At 35.0% G+C, this 21,257-nt stretch overlaps 2 protein-coding genes across 4 annotated transcripts; both read right to left on the bottom strand.

The window, feature by feature from the left end:
• Window positions 1–4,553: 4,553 nt before the first annotated feature.
• On the bottom strand, window positions 4,554–8,865 carry LOC100775650 (uncharacterized). 2 transcript variants are annotated; one of them, XM_006579959.4, is made up of 3 exons: window positions 8,501–8,865; window positions 7,874–7,929; window positions 4,554–5,945 (listed from the first exon to the last, which is right to left on the bottom strand). In XM_006579959.4, the coding sequence occupies exon 3, from the start codon at window positions 5,923–5,925 to the stop codon at window positions 4,834–4,836; it is 1,092 nt and encodes a 363-aa protein (XP_006580022.1). In that variant the 5' UTR covers window positions 5,926–5,945; window positions 7,874–7,929; window positions 8,501–8,865; the 3' UTR covers window positions 4,554–4,833. The 2 variants fall into 2 exon arrangements, with proteins under 2 accessions (XP_006580022.1, XP_006580023.1); XM_006579960.4 differs by having other exon boundaries at window positions 8,428–8,742.
• Window positions 8,866–10,418: 1,553 nt separating this feature from the next.
• On the bottom strand, window positions 10,419–16,054 carry LOC100820552 (mitogen-activated protein kinase kinase kinase 1). 2 transcript variants are annotated; one of them, XM_006579958.4, is made up of 9 exons: window positions 15,145–16,054; window positions 14,414–14,498; window positions 14,254–14,316; window positions 13,468–13,625; window positions 12,332–12,404; window positions 12,169–12,228; window positions 11,731–11,844; window positions 11,281–11,496; window positions 10,419–11,169 (listed from the first exon to the last, which is right to left on the bottom strand). In XM_006579958.4, exons 1-8 carry the CDS (start codon window positions 15,879–15,881, stop codon window positions 11,284–11,286), a joined length of 1,503 nt encoding a protein of 500 aa, XP_006580021.1. In that variant the 5' UTR covers window positions 15,882–16,054; the 3' UTR covers window positions 10,419–11,169; window positions 11,281–11,283. The 2 variants fall into 2 exon arrangements, with proteins under 2 accessions (XP_006580021.1, XP_003524767.1); XM_003524719.5 differs by having other exon boundaries at window positions 10,419–11,496.
• Between the last annotated feature and the right edge of the window lie 5,203 nt (window positions 16,055–21,257).

Here is a 21,257-nt window from a genome sequence, read left to right as displayed (position 1 = left end):
TAAGAAGTATACAAGATGAGGTCAAAAAAGTTATTGGAATTAAGTAAACTAAATAAGAGATGCATTATTTATATAATATTATTTATAATAATATTTATTTCTTTATTATTTTTATTATATAATAGTCTTATTTCACTTTTTTTCCTCTTCTTATCTTTGTTGATTTTTAGTGTACAAATTTTTATCTAGAAAAAGTAATGCAGAAAAAAATAACAAATTGTTAGGGAAGAAGAGACAAATTCAAAGAGGGGGGTGGGGGAGGGATCAAAGGTTATTAATTATATGATAAAAAATATGATAAATGCTACAGGTGAATTGAATCAAGAGAGATTATGTATGGAAGTTTTGTGTCAACTCTTCACATGTGACACAAGTCAAAGTCAAATATGTGTTGATGCTTGATAGATTTTGCATTGCATACGATGAATTAGATGTGACCTTTTGTTGATTTATTTTTAAATAAAATATCATGTGAAATAGGCATGACATATTGTGATGCTATACCACATGAAGATAGACACTTGTTTTTTTTAATTTTTAATAATGTTCACCTGAATTTTCATTTTAAGGTATTAATAAAAAAATAAAAAAAAACTGAATTTTTCATGATACATAGCCTAAATTATTTTAGTGATTGCATTTTTTTAACTATACTTTTGAAGAAATTGTTTTAATATCAATTTTAGGTTAAAAATAAAAATAAAAACCCAACTATAATACTAAATTTAAAAAAGGGTAAGTGACGAGTATAATTTTTGGGGACGATGTACTGATATATTTTAGAAGTTATCTCACTTTCTCTCTCACTATATTGGAAGTGTCTATAGTCTTTTTTTTTTAAGGAGAAAATACCTATATAGTCTTTACTCTTTAGAGTGATATTGATGTCCTGAAATGAAACTAATTAAAAATAATTATATATGTTGATTACTTTCATAAGAAATCAATAAAAATAGCTAATAAGCACCTAAATCACATCATTTGATTGATTTGATGATAATTATTTTAATTTTTTTTAGATTGTACATATTTTTTATAAGAGATAATCTTATTTAAATTGGATAAAATTTTTATAAATAATAAAATTCTTTTCAATCAAGTATTTATCCATGACTCAAACTCGAGGGTTCTGACTAAACTGAAACATTTTATACTATTGATCTTTATAGTTTGTGGTATTTTAATTCTTATTTAAATACACAATTATTCTTCAAACTCATTTTTCCGTTCGTTTTTTTTCACTTTTTACCTTTGCCTCTTTTTTTCTTCGGGTTTTTTTTTTTTGTTAAAAACCTCTTTAGCTGTTCATTGGAAACCAATCTTCAACTTATCTTTTGTAGCACGAGAATGAGATGAACACTTAGGCATTTGTAAAGTTTCAACGCGTGGATGGCTTGGAAAAGAGAACCAACAAAAGTGAAAATATTGGTTTTTGAGAGTTAAAATGCTACATAACCCGAGTGTGATGCTGGGCTTAGTGGCAGTGAATTTACATTGGAAATTGCTACGTGCATCATTTGTTTTGCTGGTACACCCAGCAAACATATGTAATTCTCATATTGGCCTTTTGTAATTGGTTTACAAATTCACAATCCGTATGTGGTATACGGATTGTCGATCTGTAATTGACTTATGGATTGTGAATCTGTAAAAAAATTACAGATCGGTCCAATCCGTATGAAGCTTACAGATTGCCCAGTCCATAAGTGGCCCATATGATTTTTTTTTATTTTTAAAAAAAATATGTTTTACGAATTAATTTAAAATTAATGGCCCATACAAGAATTGAACTTGTGACTTTCGCATTATTAGCACAACAATCTAATCATTTGACCTAATAAGTCAATTATGTTATAAAATAATTAATGTCGTTATATATAACACTAAAACTTCTAATGTATATTTAATGCACATGTAAATTTATATAATAAATTTTATGATAATTAATCTTGATCTAATAATTAATTTGTTTACATATATAAATTATAAATAAAATCCTCATATGGGAAAGCCTAATATGGATTGGGCTAATTCATAATTGATTTATGAAGGGCAATATGGGAATTACATATGTTGTACTGGGTGTACCAGCAAAACGAATAGTGTGCAGAGCAATTTCCATTTACATTTTGGGCGTGAACATGGCATCTAGGCCCATACAAGTGAAAAATTGTGCTTTGAAAGTGGTCATGCGTGGATGAGAAACACAGTGCACCGATTCAGTGTGATCACTTTGTTAATGGAGCACTAAAACGGACACAAGGACCTTTCATTTTGCAACTAGCTAGCGAGAGAACATTCTACTTGCAAAAAATATTTCGACTAATATATGAAAATAATTTATAATTGCTGTCAACACTAATACAATAAATTATTTTTAATTTTATTTTGACAGATTTTATGACGTATATATGCTCTTATATATTATAAAAATTTATCAAACAAATACTTAATTGAAGTTGTTTAAGAATTGAACCACCCACATCAAGCATATTCCATTGATTGTTTTCAGTTTCTCCTATCAGGCTGCTATGAACATCAGCAACATAATGTGCATCAATCTGAAGAATCCAAAAGTTCGTCACCTTAATAGCATTTTCTAAAACATTGTGCCCTTTGTACAGTCTCTAAATATCATATTGCTACTAGAATTGCCCTGATTCATTTTCATTTTCTTTTGCACATACAAAACATGAGACTGTCTTCCCTTACTAAGAACAACATTTCCTCAGAGAAGTTGGATTCAATAATAGAATGTATTCTGCTGGGACTTCTCCATAACATGAACTCACCCATCTCAGGTAGGGAAGCTCCTCAAACTCATCCAATGCCTGTTTATTTTTTGAAGTTGATAGAATTGATTTTAAACCACTTAAGCTAATTGAGGTATCTGCCTAAATTAATCTGAGTCACAAATTATACATGGAAACGTGGGCATAACTTGGAAAATTGATTCTTACAGTAAAACAAAAACATGAGAGGAGAGGAGATTGTATGGATCTTAACTCTAAAAAAAAAAGGGAGAGAAAGACTAAAAAAAAACAGACATTTCATGAAATTATTGAGACAGATTTGAGGGTGAATAATATTCTTGAAAATTTGGCCTTTAATCAAACCTAACAATGTAAACAATAATGAAATAAGGTTTTTGTTGTTAGTGTAAAACAAAGAGACCCCGTAAAGTTCCAAAGACCCTTTTCTCCTCTCCTATTCTTTATCTCATTATATAACTTGTAGCTCAAGTTTCTGTGTTGAACCATCCTTTTGCTTTTGCCATTTGTTCTTGTCTTTTGTGAGACACAACCTGGCGATGCAACTAATGCTTAGAAATGCTGTTTTTTTGTTCTTCCAACAAAGCTTTTGCCATTTGTTCTTGTTTTTTGTTCTCTCTGCAATCTTTGGGGATGAAATTTGAGCGGTATTTCTGAGCAGGCGCAAATGGGTCGTTGCACCAAATTCACAAGGTAAGGAAGTGAGTAATGCAAACAATTGAATGGCTGAAGCTTGTATAAACAAAGGTGGTTTCCTTTATTTTAGCATTTCACTAACCTCTTTCAAGTTTCAATTCACCTATCATAAGATGATAAGAAACTAGGAAAAGTTTGTCGTAATGATAAAGTATACAATGTCGTGATATTTTGTTACGTAAATTGAAAAAGAAAAAATCAGTATAAGGTCAAAAAAGGTAAACATTAAATATATAAAATTACTAAACATCAGAAAATCTCAATGCAATTTTTCTTTTGGTTTTATTGTTATCGGGCTTATAAATATGATTTGTTATAAACTTGTTGGCATGCGTAATTGGTGCTTCTACTGCTCGCGTTCAGCTTCATCACCCATAATAAAATGGTCAACATCAGTGTTGCCACTACGGAGCCACCTTCACACTTATTCAGTTTAGTTGGATGAAAAAAAATGCAAAACAAATGAAATGAACCCAGAATGAGATTTTGAAAAAGCTTTTGTTTTCAACCTTGTGATGGTTTTCGATGTTCTTACATTTTCTTGACAAATCCGCCATCTTCCATCCTAATAGATATCCTTTCTTCCGAATCTAAATCTGCAAATGTATGTCTGGGAGAATTTCGAAACTCTTAATTCAAATTGCATCTATGTTTCGTCCTTTGCTGCAATTGAATACATGAAATTTCTCCATCAATTTTTGGAGTTTGAAAGAGCCACCAGTAGCAGTGATACTCCCACAACAAGCAGTGAGCATTGGATTGGGCTTGGTTAGCAAGCAGTGAGTATTGGATTGGGCTTGGTTTGCCAGTCACTAGACAGCTTAAGTGTGTTAGAATAACCTCTAAAATAATGATAGACCATACTGAGTTGGATTAACTTTGATTTTTACTCAATTTTACATGTTTGAATTGTTTTCAAAATCATGTAGAATCAATTGAATCAATTATGATAGAATTGAAGCAAATAAAAATAACTTATACTTCTACCAAAATAAATTCAATAATAATCAATTCAGTAAAATCAATTTTCCCACCGTCAATCCAAACACCCTAAATAAAAGGCCACTTGATCCTGGGACAGTCACATGACAATCAACTTCTTGTCAAAGATTTCATAAAAATCAAATGTTTACACAAGTGAATTCACATTGGAATGTGCAAAAGCAATAGGAGGAAGGTAGGGATGTACATGTAAACGAAATTACAAGATTTTAAAAAAATAAAAATGCCCATCTTTTGATTTTCCTGTTTTGGGGGAGAAAGCCCTTCAAATGTTATTAAGCCACCACTACATGGTGCAGAATTTTCTAATCTGATATGCCTACGAAACTTGTCCTTTGCCAACCTCCTGTTTCATGCACGATCTTCAACTATCTCCAATCCTTGCACGTGCTTCTCTACATCTCCGCCTCCTACCAGAACGACCCAATAAAACTCTGCCACCACCATGGCGGTGGAGACGGCTAACCAAAGATACACCGCCATCAGTATCTTCATTGTACCTGCCATTATTATCTTCATTGTACCTGCCATCATTATCATTGTCTTCATCTGAGATATCCAGCACGGCAGCTGCATTCTGACCTGCAACCCTGTTGTGGGTCAGCTCAGGCCTCAGCCGTCTACCAAGGTTGTTAAGCTCATTCCCTTGCCGAACCGCATGCAACAGGAGGAAGAAATTCATTGCCTCTAAACCCATCTGAAATCTTCCATTTCTTTCTGCATTACCTGCACCCTCCTCTTCATCTGTATCAAAGTCATTATGATGACCTTCTATAACATAATCTCCAAAAACTACTGCCCCAGGCATTGCTGATGTTACTGTGCTGATAACATCTTCTCTTTCACGCTCCCACTCGAGCCATCTCCATTTCTGTTCATCGGCAGGATCCACCATCCGTGGGCGTGCTGAGGGATGCTCTGCCCGCACATGCTTCTTCAACTCCTTATAGTTCCCAACAAATGAGCAGTCATCCTGCATGCAGCCTCTTTTCTTTGCATTCAGATAGTCCCGAACAGGTTCCACAACGGTCCAACCTTTCACCTGACCCCTGCATAGAGGACATGCAAGCTCTGTGGATTCACTCTTCTCAAGATGCATGTTTGAATCTTGTAGCAGACCTGGAGTGCCTTGCATAGGTTGCCTATTAGGTGAAATTGCCTTGGTATAAGCTTTCTTGTACTGATCAAGACAGTTGGAATGACGAAAGCTAGTTCCACACATATAGGGACGGCAACCCTTGTCATGAGAAGAACAAAGAAGAAGAACAGCATTGTGTGGATATTCCATGCACACAGAACATGTAACATCTTCCCACTCTTTCTTTTCCAAAGCCTTAGAACATTTGTTTTGGCAGAGGTCCTCACAAATGTCCCTTTTGCAAGAAGCCAGTGGGTATGGAGTCACTCTGAATTGACGAGAAGCAATCCTGTGTCTTCCCCTGCTACCTTTTGCCATTTCCGATATTCCAACAGAACCTGGAATTTAAACTCTCAAAATGTTATCAAGGAATCTAAATGAAATGCATTCATATATTTTTTATGTAAACTGACAGAAAATGATCACTGGATTTAAAAATTATTATGCAATCAAGATATGATTGGTATATTATAGGTACTTATTATATGATTGTCTGTCTAGATATATCCTATTTAAAATGTTCTAGCATTAATAGATGGCTAAAAATAGACAAGGTGTTCTAAAATTTACATATAGAACATTAAAACTCACATTTTTTTTTTTGCTCAGCACATTAAAACTCACATCACACTCCCTAAAACCCAATGTTTAAATATTCAGTTGCAGCACAACCAATGCAGAGAGACAGAAACTCAGATGGAAGGGGAATGGGATAACAATTGCTAAGTCAGAATATCAGATAAAAATGGAACAGAGATGGGGAAAACAGTCAAAAACAAGTTCGAGATTCTTTAATTTTAGCAGTGGACACAGATTTTTCTTCTACAGAAAATGAGTTGTTCCACCACTTAAATGGTGACTCATCCAGATCACAAAAACTGTGTAAGTAATTTAACAAGCTTGACCATCAATCCTACAGCAATCTCACCAAACCAAGTTGGTGCATATAATTGGGATTGAAGCTCCCACACAAGTGCAAGATCATGCAATCCTACAAGGAAGATAGCGATCTTAACAACCTTTCCCAATATAGAAACTAGAAAGAAAGAAAGAAATGAAAACAATCTTGTCCTTTTGGATACAGACTTTTATTCATAGCATTGCATGGGCATCTTCACTAGGCAAACATTAAAAACTATAAAATGGATGACCAGCTCAAAAAATTATGGCAGCAGAGGAATGTAGAACATCTAGAGATGAACACAAGTTGTCTGGTCAAGTAGAACCTAATGAAATGATGCTTTCCAATACTAAGGTTAAAACTTTCCAAAGTACCTTCCCACAATTAATGCTGAAAAGGTGGTAACCGTAGATCAATTTACTCATAAACCAGCATGAAAGACCTCAATTCTTGACAGCAAATTACATGAAAACAGTTTCCTTTGATCATGGCAAAATACATCATGACCTATAATTTAACAGTACAATTGTAGCTATCTGTTCTAGATCTAAGACAATCTATTATTTATTTTGGACAAGAGCACATTATATAGGAGAAAGAATAAAGAAATAGCTGATGAGGCATCTGCTTAGAAGAAGCCAGGAAAATGCATTTTAAATTATATCTAAATCAAAGATGCAATCATGCAATATCATAGTAAACCATATTTAATTTTCCTTTTTTGGCAGTATTATCAGACTTTGAAGACAGTTCAAAGAGGTTCATGCATGGCCCATGTTACCATGATTACCAACATTATTTATTCTGTTTGGATAACAACCCAAAGAACAGCATTGTCAATAACCCTAGCAAATTTTGGCTGTCTAAAATATGACTTGCAGTCTTGTGCTACTAGTACGTTAGCATATGACCATATAATCAGCTCTAACAATCAGGTGACATCATCATAGTACGAAATTCATTAAATCCAAATTTCTCTTACTAAAGAATTGACTTCAGAAAATCTAATAATCTCATAAATGGGAAACGTACAGATTCTAAATGAGAGCAAAAGGAAGAAACTAGTAAATTAAACCAACTCAATAATGAGGCAAACTTTATGAAAAAAATAATAAAGCCCATAGTTGAACTTACAGAAACAATGAACAAAGCACTCAAAAAGCAATGAGTACATGCCGAACCTAACTAGTTAACATACTGAAGATGAAGAATGAGTACATGCCACAATGAACAAAGCACTCAAAAAGCAAATGAATCACATATAAAACAAAACAGAAAGGCAATTGCTGGAAATAGCCCCACTGTGGCAACAAAAGCATGTTATGCTTATGCATCTAACCACAAAGAGGATAAGGGAAAACTCACCAGTTCACGATTGGAGTAATTTAGCCAACGAATTAGTTTGCAAAACCAAAGTGCATCTGGCAACAAATAATTGAACAGCAAGAAAGAAAAGAAAGTATGAGATTTTATACAAGTATGGTCAGAAGGAAGCAACGTGGTGAGAGAGGCAACAACAGCAAGCAAAGACAACTAACAAAGCAAAATTAATATAATAATAATATTAACCAGAACATGGAGCTAAGATAACAAGCACATGTCGCTAAACTTTACTCATCCATATGTTAGATCCAATCAAACCACCAAATATATATATATATATATATATATATATATATATATATATATATATATATATATATATATATATATATATATATATATATATATATATATATGGGGACAAAACAAAAAATGCCTATCTGCTTGGAAAGCACAGTCAATTAGGGTATCCTTCCTATCCGTTCTTCAATTGACAGTTAAAAAAATTTAAAAATAAAAACTAGATTAGGTTAGCAAAAATTAAGAATGTTAAGACGTAGCATACACAAATCGAAAGAGGAAAAAAGACAATTAACCTAAAATGATGAAAAGGAAGAGAAAATTGAAACGAAAGAAGGAGTGGAGGAAAACAATGTGGTGAGTTCGTACCGGGCGGTTAGGGAGAGAGTGAAAATGGAAGAAAAGGAAGGGAATTTGAAGGGAGAGAGAGAGAGAGAAAGGAATAAGGTTCTCTTCTAGCAAAGGATCGAAAGCAAAGGCGAAGGAATCGAGAGGGAAATGGAAGGGCAGGGAAGTTTCTCTCTCATGCTCTGATGGTTTTTAGAGAGAGAAAGTTGAGAATCGCAAAGATGGAGTCATTTCTACGCTACGCACAAACGCACAATCCCTCCCTCCTTTGCTTCTTCACATTTGACGCATGCGCTCCAACACGCGCTTCTTTAGCAAGTGCGTAGCACGCTCTTCTGAACGTGGTGACGTGCCACAAATTGCGCCTTCACGTGCTCTCTCACATTCCCACAAACCAAGTATATTCCATCGTACCATTTTTAAACTCCTCCTCTGGACTGATCTTTTCTTTTTTATGGAAAAATTAAAATATAAACATTGTAAATAAAAATGTTAGTATAAATATATTCATTCATAGAGATAAAAAAATTTAATAAGAAGAATATTATAGTCTGTAAAGTTTATTAGGTTGGCCTAGCCTTTCATGTATTCGGATAACATTCTATTATTAAATATAATTGTCATAAAAGTCAATGTGTAGATGTTTTTTTTTATTTACTAATGTGTGTAGATGTTAAACTGTTAATTTGGTACTCTTAATTTGATGAGACCAAATTGAAAAATATCAAAATTAAGTTTATAAATAAGAAAACATGGACGCCAAATTGTTGGATGTTATATAAAGAAATTTTTATTTTATTTTTCCATCTTAGGTTGAATAATAGTATTTTATTTTGTGGGATATATATTTTTTAAACTCTACTTTAATTTTAAAAAAAATCTTTTATTTCTTTTTACTTTTTATTTTTCTCCTTTAAATCAAACTCACCATAAAAATTACTAGTAACTGGAAAATGAGTAGTAAAATAGTACCGGATATTCTTTGACGTCTAAATTCTAAATTCAGTAGCTTTAATTGGAAAGTTTGATCAATTATCTCTTAAAAATGGAAGAGCACCTCACGGAACTTCAGCAGTCAGCAGTGTTGTCATTATGGCGTTACATGTTGAACTTCACCAACCCGTATACGCTGAATTTATCCCTTGACTCTGGAAAGAGTTTTTTTATGCTTGTCACCATGGAAAATGGATAATCCCATGTTGAATTTTGACATGACTACTATCATATGAAAAAATCGAACTTATCCCTCTGCTTAAATGTACGTAAATTCTAATTTTAATTTCTGTGAAAAAAGAAATAACAAATTTTTACTATACGATCATGTGAAATTTCACAGGATTCATTCTCTTCTTCTCTACACCCTTTTGATATATACGCCTCTTCACATGAAGAGTGACAAGATAATAAATATATTAAGTTGTATAATCATGAAGAGTGACAAATTAATAAATAAAAGGAGAAAAAGAATTAAAAGAGAAGTAATTAAATAATTATGATTGAAAAAACAATATGCTACTTCCATCAATATATTATAATTTCTAATTGTTGAAATGGTTTCTACGCTAGTATTATCCATTAAATATATTGTAGTCCTTGATCGTGACCAAAAATGTTACAAAATCTGAATCTGAATTTCACAAATTTGTCAAATTGTCGCACCGGCTTGTTTTGGCCTTTCCTACCAATGACGAGCAAGTCAACACAACCAATAGCAACTATTGTGTTGGAAACTACCATGGTTCCCACTAGGAACACCACCAAACTAATGCAAGATCTTGATTTTTCCTTTAAGTCTTTGGCTTCTTAATGACTGATTGAGACTTGATAGTGGTAAATACTAAATAGTAGCAAGTTATTAAGGGCTGAAAGATTGAAATACATGTATAAATAATAAATCGCCACACTGCAGCTTCACCTACTTACAGCAAATGAGTCCTGGTGAACTTAATAGACTGTTTACTTTTTATCAATAAATCAACAATTTTCATGTAATAAAGAAATTATACAAGTGCCATCATTTTACAGAAAATGAAAAATAAATACAAATGGTAATTCCTTGAAAAAGAAAAAAAAAGTATTACAATTATATCCTGGTTAATTGTGCTAAGGGGAATAAAAAAAAATCCAAAACTTGTACTTGCTTTGTTGCTCTGATAGCACATTGCTTGCACCCGCGCCCCTTTCCTGAGTATTTACCTGTTGGGCGGGTCACAGCTGAGACCAGGTATCAGCAGCCTGCTGATAGGATCGACAGAACATGAGCATGAGCTCCTGATTTACAATTTTTTAAGCAAGAACATGAGCTCTTGATAGGATCAAATGAGTACAAGCAACGTGGCCCGACAACTTTGTGCCAGATGACTGACAACTGTTCACCATGGCAATCTCCTGGTGGATGCTTCTGCCTTAAAGAGCAACCAGTTGGAAATGAAAAGGTCCTTCTCCTTCCTAATTTTCCATTCCCTCAATCCAGTCATACTTAGATCCACACTGGGATCCAAAAAAGGCACTGCTCTCTCATTTAGCATAAAGGTGAAAGTTTATCTTTGTGAAACACTTGATAATGCATTCTCCCCTTTCAATGAACCAACCTTCCGCATGGGATCAACGTGGTGGGATGGCAGGACAAGATGAAGTCATTGAAATAAGGTCCAACTCCGGCAGATATCTGCAAACCCATTAAACTTGTCCTGGGCATTCCACCAGTAAACCCAAGATGTGTATGGATAAACTTCAGAAAAATAGAGGATAAACTTGGAAGTTCTCAGTGCCAATTCTAAGAGGTGATTTAGAACTCTTACAAGTTATAGCCGATAGATATTCCTGTGTGGAGAAGCAAAACTTAAGGGAGATAGAAATGTTCTCCTTAGAAATGGATGACCAAATAGCTGAGCTGCAGTTGGACGATCGTTTGGGTTAACTTGTAAGCATTCAAGAATGAAATCTCGGGCTTCCTTAGATAAATATTCAGGAATAGGTGGAGGTTCACCCCTGCCAATTCGAAATAATGCTTGCATCTGTTGTGACAGAAAAGACATTTAACATTATCCCCGGTTATCCAATTTCAAAGAGAAGAGTAACCAACTAAACTAAAATCTTGAATATTTATGATTCAAAGGAGTGAAAAAAAAAAAAAAAAAACAGGGTATAAAATAAAATCCAGTCTCCAATAAATTAATCAAGGAAAAATAAGAAAGTAACAAACTTAAGATTAAGAAAATTTTATATAAGAAGGGTGACATAATACATACTCCTTCCAAATCAGAATAAGGAGGCTGCCTTGTCAACATCTCCAAAACGGTACACCCTAAGCTCCATATATCAGCTGCTAGCCCATAACCACCTTGGTTCTTTAAGTTAACAACCTATAAACCAACAATTCAAAGTTAAACCAGTCACAATAAAAAGCTCACAAGTATAAAAATTCATTTGCCAGTTTACTAAAACAACTCTCATAAATCACAAGTGGGTGGAAAAACTAAAGTTTCAAGATTCTGAATCTGCACTCCATCACAAGAAATCAATGGAAGCATATACTGCAGTAAACTAATTTATGGATGGTTATTCTTTATGTTCTTACAGCAACATTTGGAATATGTACTACAGACTAAAACTAAATTAGACAGCCATATGATTTCATTCCTTTGCAGGAATTACTCCAAGCAAATGATACAAGAGCAGGGACAAACCTCAGGGGCCATCCAGTATGGAGAGCCTTTGCTTGATTTAACATCATTAAATTTCGTTGCCTGAGAAGGTAAAAGACACAAAAATATAAACAATAAGCAGCCAGTATTAGGATTGTGTATGATAAGAAGCTCAAAAGATAAATTCAGTGATGTTAAAGGCTACCTTTGCCAACCCAAAATCTGCAAGCTTGACTTGCCCACTTACATCAACCAGTATATTAGCACACTTGATATCCCTTTAAAATTGAATAATTGAATTGAAACGCTCAGAATGTAGCAAATCAATGCAAATTCAAGATATTTAAGAAGTTAATTTCCAAGCACTGCATCCAACTTTCATCTTTTGCAATGATTGAAAGTCAAGCATTTTTCACAATCCGAATAAAATCTGTTAAAGCAAAACTCATCTTCCCGAGCGGAGAATCATACTCAGTATCTGGTTTCTCAAAAATTTTCTCAATATAAATATATGTGCAAATAGAGCTATAACATATCCTCTAATATAAGAACAGAAATACTATAACTATTGGTAACACATGGCTAGAATGCTAACTTGTAAAAGAAACTTCCAGGACTTCAGTAGCAAAATATTCTTTTATTTCTCCAATTCATAATTGCATATTTGAGTTGCATCATTGGTAGGATTCAATAAAAACTTACATGAAATCAGGTTTTGAAGTTACCGAATCATTTATATGGATATGACCAAGTTCATAAGTTACTTCTTACAGATACCTATTTCATTTTCTAAAATTTCAAATTCTTAGATTAGGTTGACAATAAGGTTAAGTTCTTAAATTTCTCATTTAACAAAATTCAAGGTTATTTCTAACGGAAATCAGCATATTTTAACTTTTCTACATTTCCAGTGCATGTAAAACTTTGATAATAAGCTCCACAACCCAGTATACTTTGAAAACTGGATCATGAAAGACACTCTACTTAATAAGCTCCAAAGAAACTATAGAGGCTGGATTTCTAAATGTCATAGTCATACACTTTGAAAGATATCTATAGTCATCCTGTTTCAAGCTGGTATAAAATTCTAGTTAAATGCCTAGACACACAAACACAGAGACTGGAAGTTGTGAAGAACCCATTTCGTATCCAGAACATTCTAGAATATATCCCCCATAACATTAAGAATTAAACAAAAATATATTGACCCTTTACAACAAATCACTTTAACTTCATTAACCAAACCACCTAACTTCCTCATGGAACTCACTCAAATGAGATTATTGTTATTATAGGCACAGTCATTGCTCAGTATCACGATAGGGAATTTGTCCACATTACCTGTGGACCACATTATGATCATGAAGATACTTCAAGCCACTTAAAATCTGCCTTGTGTATGCAGAAACTTGTGAATCATTTAAACGGTACTTTTGATAGAGACTTGCTAAGGACCCTTTTGACATAAGCTCAAGGAAGATATATAGTTTACTTTTGTCCTGAAAAATATAAAAAAAAATACAAATATAAATAACAAAGAGAAAGCAATAGAAACATAGGAAACACAACTTCTGTTAAATAATGTAACCAAACAAAAAATAATTGAGTAAACCCTAATTTAGTCCTCAAAAAAAAAATTTAGAACACCAATTTTGTCTTCAAAAGTTTAGTGACATACCGACATTAACTGACCCTCCAATGATTTTTTATCAACACAAGACATCATTTTTTGAACAGATTGGTAAACGAAAATTTTCTGTTTGCTGCATTAAATGTTAGATTCCAAAAGAACAGTATTTATTAATTTTATCATCAAAACAATCCAAAGTATGAACAACTTATCTCCCTCCAATAGCCACATGGTATCTCATCCCTCTTTTTTGTAACATAAAGACATATCATTTCCTTCTCCCACATAGATATTAGTATTTAGTAAGTAAAAATATTGTTAGAATTGCCATAAATTCCAAGATGCTTAATGAACGAAGTGCTTTTCAGCCATGTAAATGCTTTCAAATTTGCAAAATGCTTATTTCGATTGCCTAGGTCCTGGAAATCCAATTATTCTAAATAGAGTATCATATTCTGACAGAATAAAAGAGACCTGTTCCCTAGATAACAGCATACCTTGTCTGAGCCATAATATCGAACTATGTTTTTATGCTCAAACTTACTCAAAAGAGATATTTCCTGAAAGGAGGGGCACAGACATCATATATAAGAATACTGTCATATAAGAACTAATCGATAAATCATAAGATTTAATGAGAAGCCAAGGTCCACTGACCTGCTGAAGTTGGAAAAAACTCTGCTTTCCCTGGCTACCTTCATCCAGCAAAGACACCTCCTTTACCGCAAAAAAGAATCCATCACTGCAAGAAAAGAAAATGCATGTCAACCCTGTAAAAACAAGGTAAACTATAAAGCTAAAAAACATGGAGCTCCCAACGATCTGCAAGCTTACCCCTGTAAAAACAAGGTAAACTTGCAGATCAATGTATTAGACACATAACATTTCTTGTAAGACACGAATTCTCTACTAAGGAGAAACTCTCCAAATCCATTTTCGTATAGAGCACTAACTGAAGCAGTCAACCTAAGTACATGCCTCAGAATAAGTCTACACAATAAACAGCTCTTATAAGCAATTAAGCACAACCATCCTTAAAAACATTCATGGAAGGGGGCAGGGGCAGACAATAGCAATTATAAGATAATATTTTCTGACTAGCACGCATTCAGTGGAAATTGAATGAAATCCGAACAAGATTATACTATTTAAATCATGTTAGTCGGTAACCCTAACAAAAATAAGGTAATCAGGGTTTCCTTGTTTGAAGCAGCAACTTAGTCCAAAACAACACGTACAATTAGTTAACTACCCTAATAACTACAAACCAAGTCAGATTTCAGAAGCAAGGGTTTTAGTAAAACCGTTTTACCTACTAAGTCATTAAATAAACAACAAACCAATCAAAAAGCAAAGTACAAAAAAGGATAGAAAATAAAAAAACTCACTCAGTGAAGCCTTCATAGACAGTTCCGAAGGACCCATTTCCCAAGACGTCACCTTTCTGCCACGAGGTGAAGGTCTGTCTGAACCACTCGCCGGAGGAGTTAAACGGAATAACCAACTCATCAGCGGGTGCAGAATTAGGAGCCAAACAAGCCCTCTCCCTCTCCCTCTCCCTCTCGCAACCAACATCACTGTCATCGTCGTGGGAAGTGGTGAAGGAACTGGAATCGGTGAAAAGCACGCTCCTTTCGCCGTGTCTCAAATTCAATCTACCGACACTGCCCCTAGTACCCACGTTGTGCTCCCCGGAAGACCAGGGGGAGGAAGAAGAAACCGCAACGGGAAGCGAAACGGCGTCATCTTGAAGGGAAGTGGGAAGCGCGTGAGGAGGAGGAGGAGGAGGAGGAGGAGTGGTGGGCCCTGATAAGCGGGCCTTGCGGGCCTCCCAATCTGCGGTGGGGATGGAGAAGTCTTCTGGGCCGGAGAGGCCCAGCGTCTGGAAGATGCGGTCGAACTCGCCGTCGAAGCCGAAGAGGCGGAAGCTGGTTTGGTGATCCAAGAGAGAAGAAGAAGAAACGGAAGCAGAAGAAGAAGATGGTGAAGGAGGAGAAGGTGGTGGTTGGTAATTGATGCCTTTTTTGGCGTTAAGACGCTCCAAGCGCGGTTGCGGTTGCGGTTGCGGCTGCGGCGGAGGAGGAGGGTGGTGCTTCTTGTTCTTGGTCCTGCGCCTCCAGTCCATTGGCGTGTTGCGTTGTACGGACGGGTAGCTGCTAGGAACTGAAAACGAATCTGCTTAGCAGCTGGCTCTCTCTCTCTCTCTCTCTCATTAATTATTTAATTCTCCATTTCTTATGGTCTTTGCGCTTTCTTTCTTTATATTTTTATTTCATAATAATTTAATAATCATATTCATACTACTTTTATTATTGTTCCCTTTCTTTTGGCTTTATTTAGGTCCACTTTTACTAACACCGTCACAGCGTCACATTTTGCTTTGCCTTGCTAGTATAGCCAATCATGTGCTTTTTCTATATATATTCTTTCTATTATAGAGTTTTTACTTATGCGCGGATAATAATACAAATAATCTTATACTATTTTTTCTCATATTTTTGTTTATATTTTAGATTATCTTACATAAATTAATAAATTAAGAAATATTTAATGAAATTAAAAAATATTATATTTAAACTAAAATAAATTTATTTAATATTTTAATTTAAATTAGTATTAAATATTAAATAAGAATATATTTAAAAAATATATTGATTAAAATTTAAAATTCTAAAACATCAAATATTTTGAAAAAAAATAAAAATTTAAAACATAAAAAGATACGATAACAAGATAATATTATCATCCAATCATATATTATTATAATATATGATAAATTTATTAATTTTTATAATATTATCATAAAAATCATAGTAACATTTTATTTTAATTGATTTGAAATGTAAAATAAGTTTAAAAATTAAAATAATAATATTTATCAAAGAGTAGTTTTACTTTATTTTTTTCAATTTTTATGAATATGTTAAGTATTATAAAGAAATAATATTTAAACAAATATTAGTCGGTGTCAAAATATTGGCAAAGTGAAAAAAATATTGAAATAAAAAAATTATATTATTTTATAATTTTTTAATACATTCCCGTACGATTTCTAATACAAATTTATTATTTTTTACTCTTCACCGGTGCTAAGCAAGACACTAGTATTTCTTAAGAGATAAAATTAGAATAGAAATTATGTATTTCATTAAAACTAAAAAAACCGATTAATATAAGTTTTTTTAATGCTAAAGCTTCAGCCAATTTAAAATGAATGTAATATATAATTGATATTTAATCTATAGTTTTGTATAGATCAGTTCTTTAATTAAATTTTAGTCTCTAACTTTAAACAAAATAGATCTGTCTATATATTCTAGAAAAAAAAATTGTATATATGAAAGAGTATATATATATATATATATATATATATATATATATATATATATATATATATATATATATATAATGTACCAAAAAAATCAATTAGCAAATACTGTTTTTGTTTAAACTTCACCAGTAATATCAAATTAACTCTTAAGAATGCAATTGTTATATATTTAAAAAAAATTGGAATCATTAATAGTCTTATCTCATTCAAGTTCGAAAATGATTAATCAAATAAAAAAGTAATTCTTTCCTGAGACAGTAGTACGACATACGATATATTTTTAGTATTTAGAAAAATGATATTCTATAGTTAAAGTTTATATGAAATTTACAAATGATAAGTGTTGAAGATAGTGTGCATGAAAGAAGAAGATATCGAAAACATAATGCAGGTATTTTGTTTACGCAGAAATGGCACAAGGCTCAATATTGGAAGATCAAGAATGCATCCCAAAAGTGTGTTTATTTACGTAATAGCTGTAGTATATATCTGTACATGAAGAAAGCTTTAGTTAGTTACAACTAATCATCTTAACTAACCTAACAGAATTACCTAACTTTCACATGGTGCTGCTAAGATCCCCCCCTCAAGTTGGAATGGATATTCATCATTCCCAGCTTGTTACAAAGGTTTTGAAAAATAGTGGGAGGCAAAGCTTTTGTGAAGATATCCGCGAGCTGCAAGGAAGACGAGACTGGGAGTAGTTTAAGGAGGCCCATGGTGACTTTCTGACGAACTATATGGCAGTCTATCTCGATGTGCTTTGTGCGTTCATGGAAGACGGGATTAATGGAAATCTGGATTGTTGATTGATTATCGCAATAGATGGTAGCTGGTTTAGTGAATTTGAGTCGGAAGTCTTGAAGAAGATAAGTCCACCACTGTAGTTCACAGGTGGTTGAAGCTAAGGCTCGATATTCAGCCTCCGAAGAGCTGCGCGAAACTGTCGACTGCTTTTTAGATTGCCATGAAATGAGGGATGAACCTAAGTAGACCATGAAACCGGTGGTGGATTTCCTGGAATCTTGACATCCTGCCCAATCTGAGTCACTAAAAGCTCGGAGCTGAGGAGTTCCGGTGGCGGAAAGGAAGATGCCTGAGCCTGGCGTTCCCTTGAGGTACCAAAGTACCCGATAAGCAGCTTGAAGATGAGCACTTGTGGGGCTGGACATATACTGGCTAAGCTGTTGCACGGCGTACGTGATGTCAGGACGAGTATTGGTGAGGTAGATGAGTCTGCCGACGAGCCTTCGGTAGGAAGAAGAAGCTTCTGCTGATAATGGAGTACCTGTTGCAGCTTGCAGCTTGGTGGAGTAATCCATTGGAGTTGCATTTGGTCGACAACCAAGCATTCCCGAATCGGATAGTATGTCCAAAGCATACTTCCTTTGACACAAATGGATGCCTGAAGAAGAACGTGCGATTTCTAGACCAAGGAAGTATTTCAAATTCCCGAGGTCTTTGATCTTGAATGTCTGATCAAGAAGCATGATTACATCTTGTATTTCAGAGTCGCTGTTTCCAGTTAAAATAATATCGTCCACATATACTAGGAGTATTGTGGTAATGGAGCCAGTGAAACATAGAAAAAGGGAATGATCTGAGTGGGACTGCTTAAAACCGTGAGATGTTAGAAGACCCAATAACTTCGTGAACCATTGACGGCTCGCTTGTTTGAGTCCATAGAGTGAATGCTGCAATCGACATACCATTTGCGAGTTCGGGACCGATAATCCAGGTGGGACTTGCATATAAACTTCTTCATCTAACTCGCCATGAAGGAAGGCGTTATTAACATCCAATTGCCTTAGATGCCACTGGTTAAGGGCAGCCAGGGCAAGGAGGAGACGAACCGTGGTTAGCTTTGCTACTGGAGAGAATGTATCAAGATAATCGAGCCCCTCCATTTGAGTGTAGCCTTTCGCTACTAGACGTGCCTTGTACCTTTCTATGGAACCATCTGCTCGATGTTTGATCTTATATATCCATCTGCACCCAATTGCGGTCTTATGAGGAGGAAGAGGAGTAAGTCTCCAGGTGTCATTGGATTGCAGAGCTTGTAGTTCAGCTTTCATCGCCTTAATCCAGCAGTCATGCTAAGAAGCTTCGGCATAAGAGGAAGGCTCTACTGTGGATGAGATTGACATGACAAAGTGTTTGTGTGTGGGTGACAGTCGTGAGTAAGAAAGGACCGAGCTTAGAGGATAGCGAGAACTCGTTGAAGCATCAGTATTGTGTGAAGAGAGATCATGGTGGTAATCTTGTAAGTAGGTTGGTGCGTGTTTGGTTCGTGTTGATCGTCTGGGTTCGTGTTTGGTTCGTTGTGAGGAAGCAGGTTTATTCGTTGAAGTGGGTTGTAAGGAAGTGTGATCTGTGGGTTCTGGTATCGTGGGCTGTGGTTGTGTGGTTTCTATAGTTGGGTCATATTGGCTACTGTAAAAGGATCCCGGGAGAGGTGTACTGGATTCTAAGTGTGAGTGTTGTGTTTCAGGGATTTGCGGAAAATGATCTTCATAACAGACAACATTTCGTGATGTGATGATGCTATGCGAATGCAAGTTATAGACCAGATATCCTTTTGTATTTGATTTGAAACCAATGAAGATGCATGAGTGTGCCCTAGGGTCCAGTTTCTTGCGGTTTGCTTTAAGCATGCTAGCATAACATAAGCAACCGAAAATGCGAAGGTGTGATATCTCTGGTAAATGTCCATGAATCTTTTCATATGGAGATATGTTATGTAAGAAGGGAGTAGGTATGCAATTTACTAAATATGTAGCGTGTAACAGTGCATAACACCAGAAGTTAGGTGGTAGGTTAGCCTGAAATAAGAGTGCACGTGTTACATTGAGCAAATGCTGGTGTTTGCGTTCTGCAATACCATTTTGTTCAGGCGTTTCTACACATGTGGTTTGATGCATGATTCCTTTTGATGCATAGAAGCTGGGCATGAGAAACTCAGGCCCATTGTCACTTATCATTTTGATTTTTCTATTATATTGTGTTTCAATAGAAGCAATGAAGCTCACGATGATGTGTCGGGTTTCAGCCTTAGTGTGCATAAGATGTACCCATGTGAATCTCGAATGATCATCGACAATGGTTAAGAAATACTTGTGACCGTGCATAAATGGCTTTGAGCAAGGACCCCATATATCCATGTGAAGTAAATCAAAAACATGAGATGCATGTGAAATGCTAGAGGAAAAGGGAAGTTTCTTGTGTTTCGCGTAATGACACGTATTACATACAAAGTTTCTATCATTTCGCAGAATGGGGTAATAAGATTTCATACATTGTAGTCTTTCTGTTGAGAGATGGCCCATTCGAAAATGCCAAAGATCTATAGGGATAATATTGCATTTAGGGTGAATAATGGTCGAGCAAATGGCTTTATCTGTCTGCTCTGGTATGAGGTGATAGAGGCCATGTCTCTATTCAACTATACCAATCTTCATACGATTGCTTGCATCCTGTAGCATGCATGAGGTGGAAGAGAAAATTAATGCACAATTAGTGGAAGATACTAGCTTAGAAATAGAAATGAGATTGAAAGTAAACGTGGGTATGTATAAAACATTGAATAGGGTTATGGTTCTTGAGAGGTGCACGGTGCCTGAGTGAGTAGCATGAACATGATTACCATTAGGGAGCATTACTGTGACTGGGTTGATGCGTTCATACGAATGAAGGTTATTCAGGGAGCAAGTTACATGGTCTGTTGCTCCTGAATCTAGTATCCAGGAGCTTGTGAAAGGTTGAAACATACCTGGGCTGGAAGGTTTATCAATGGCGCAAGACGAAATCGAGGCAACCTGTTTTGTTTGCTCCAATGTCGTGTTTCCGCCTGATGACTGCTGGATTAAAGTGAGAAGGGCTTTATACTGCTCCAGCGAGAATCGCACGAGGTCCTGGGACTCATGGTGCTGATTTTGATCTTCCAAGGGTTTGCTATCCATCATCGTCACGTTATTCACAGTGGGTCTTCCATTGTAGGGTTTATACCCTGGCGGATATCCATGCTTTCGGTAGCACACATCAATGGTGTGGCCTATCTTACCACAGTGAGTACATGTTTTTCTTCCACCCATGCTTTTGTTTCTTGCTTCGTGGTTAAGAGGCATACCATGCTTCTTGTAACAGACATTTTTGGTGTGACCGATACGTCCA

This window comes from Glycine max, chromosome 5 (genome assembly GCF_000004515.6).
Source record: "Glycine max cultivar Williams 82 chromosome 5, Glycine_max_v4.0, whole genome shotgun sequence".
In the NCBI taxonomy this organism is placed as follows: Eukaryota; Viridiplantae; Streptophyta; class Magnoliopsida; order Fabales; family Fabaceae; genus Glycine; species Glycine max.
The sequence above is the reverse complement of the archived record's forward strand: the minus strand, read 5'-3'. Positions and strand labels throughout refer to the sequence as shown.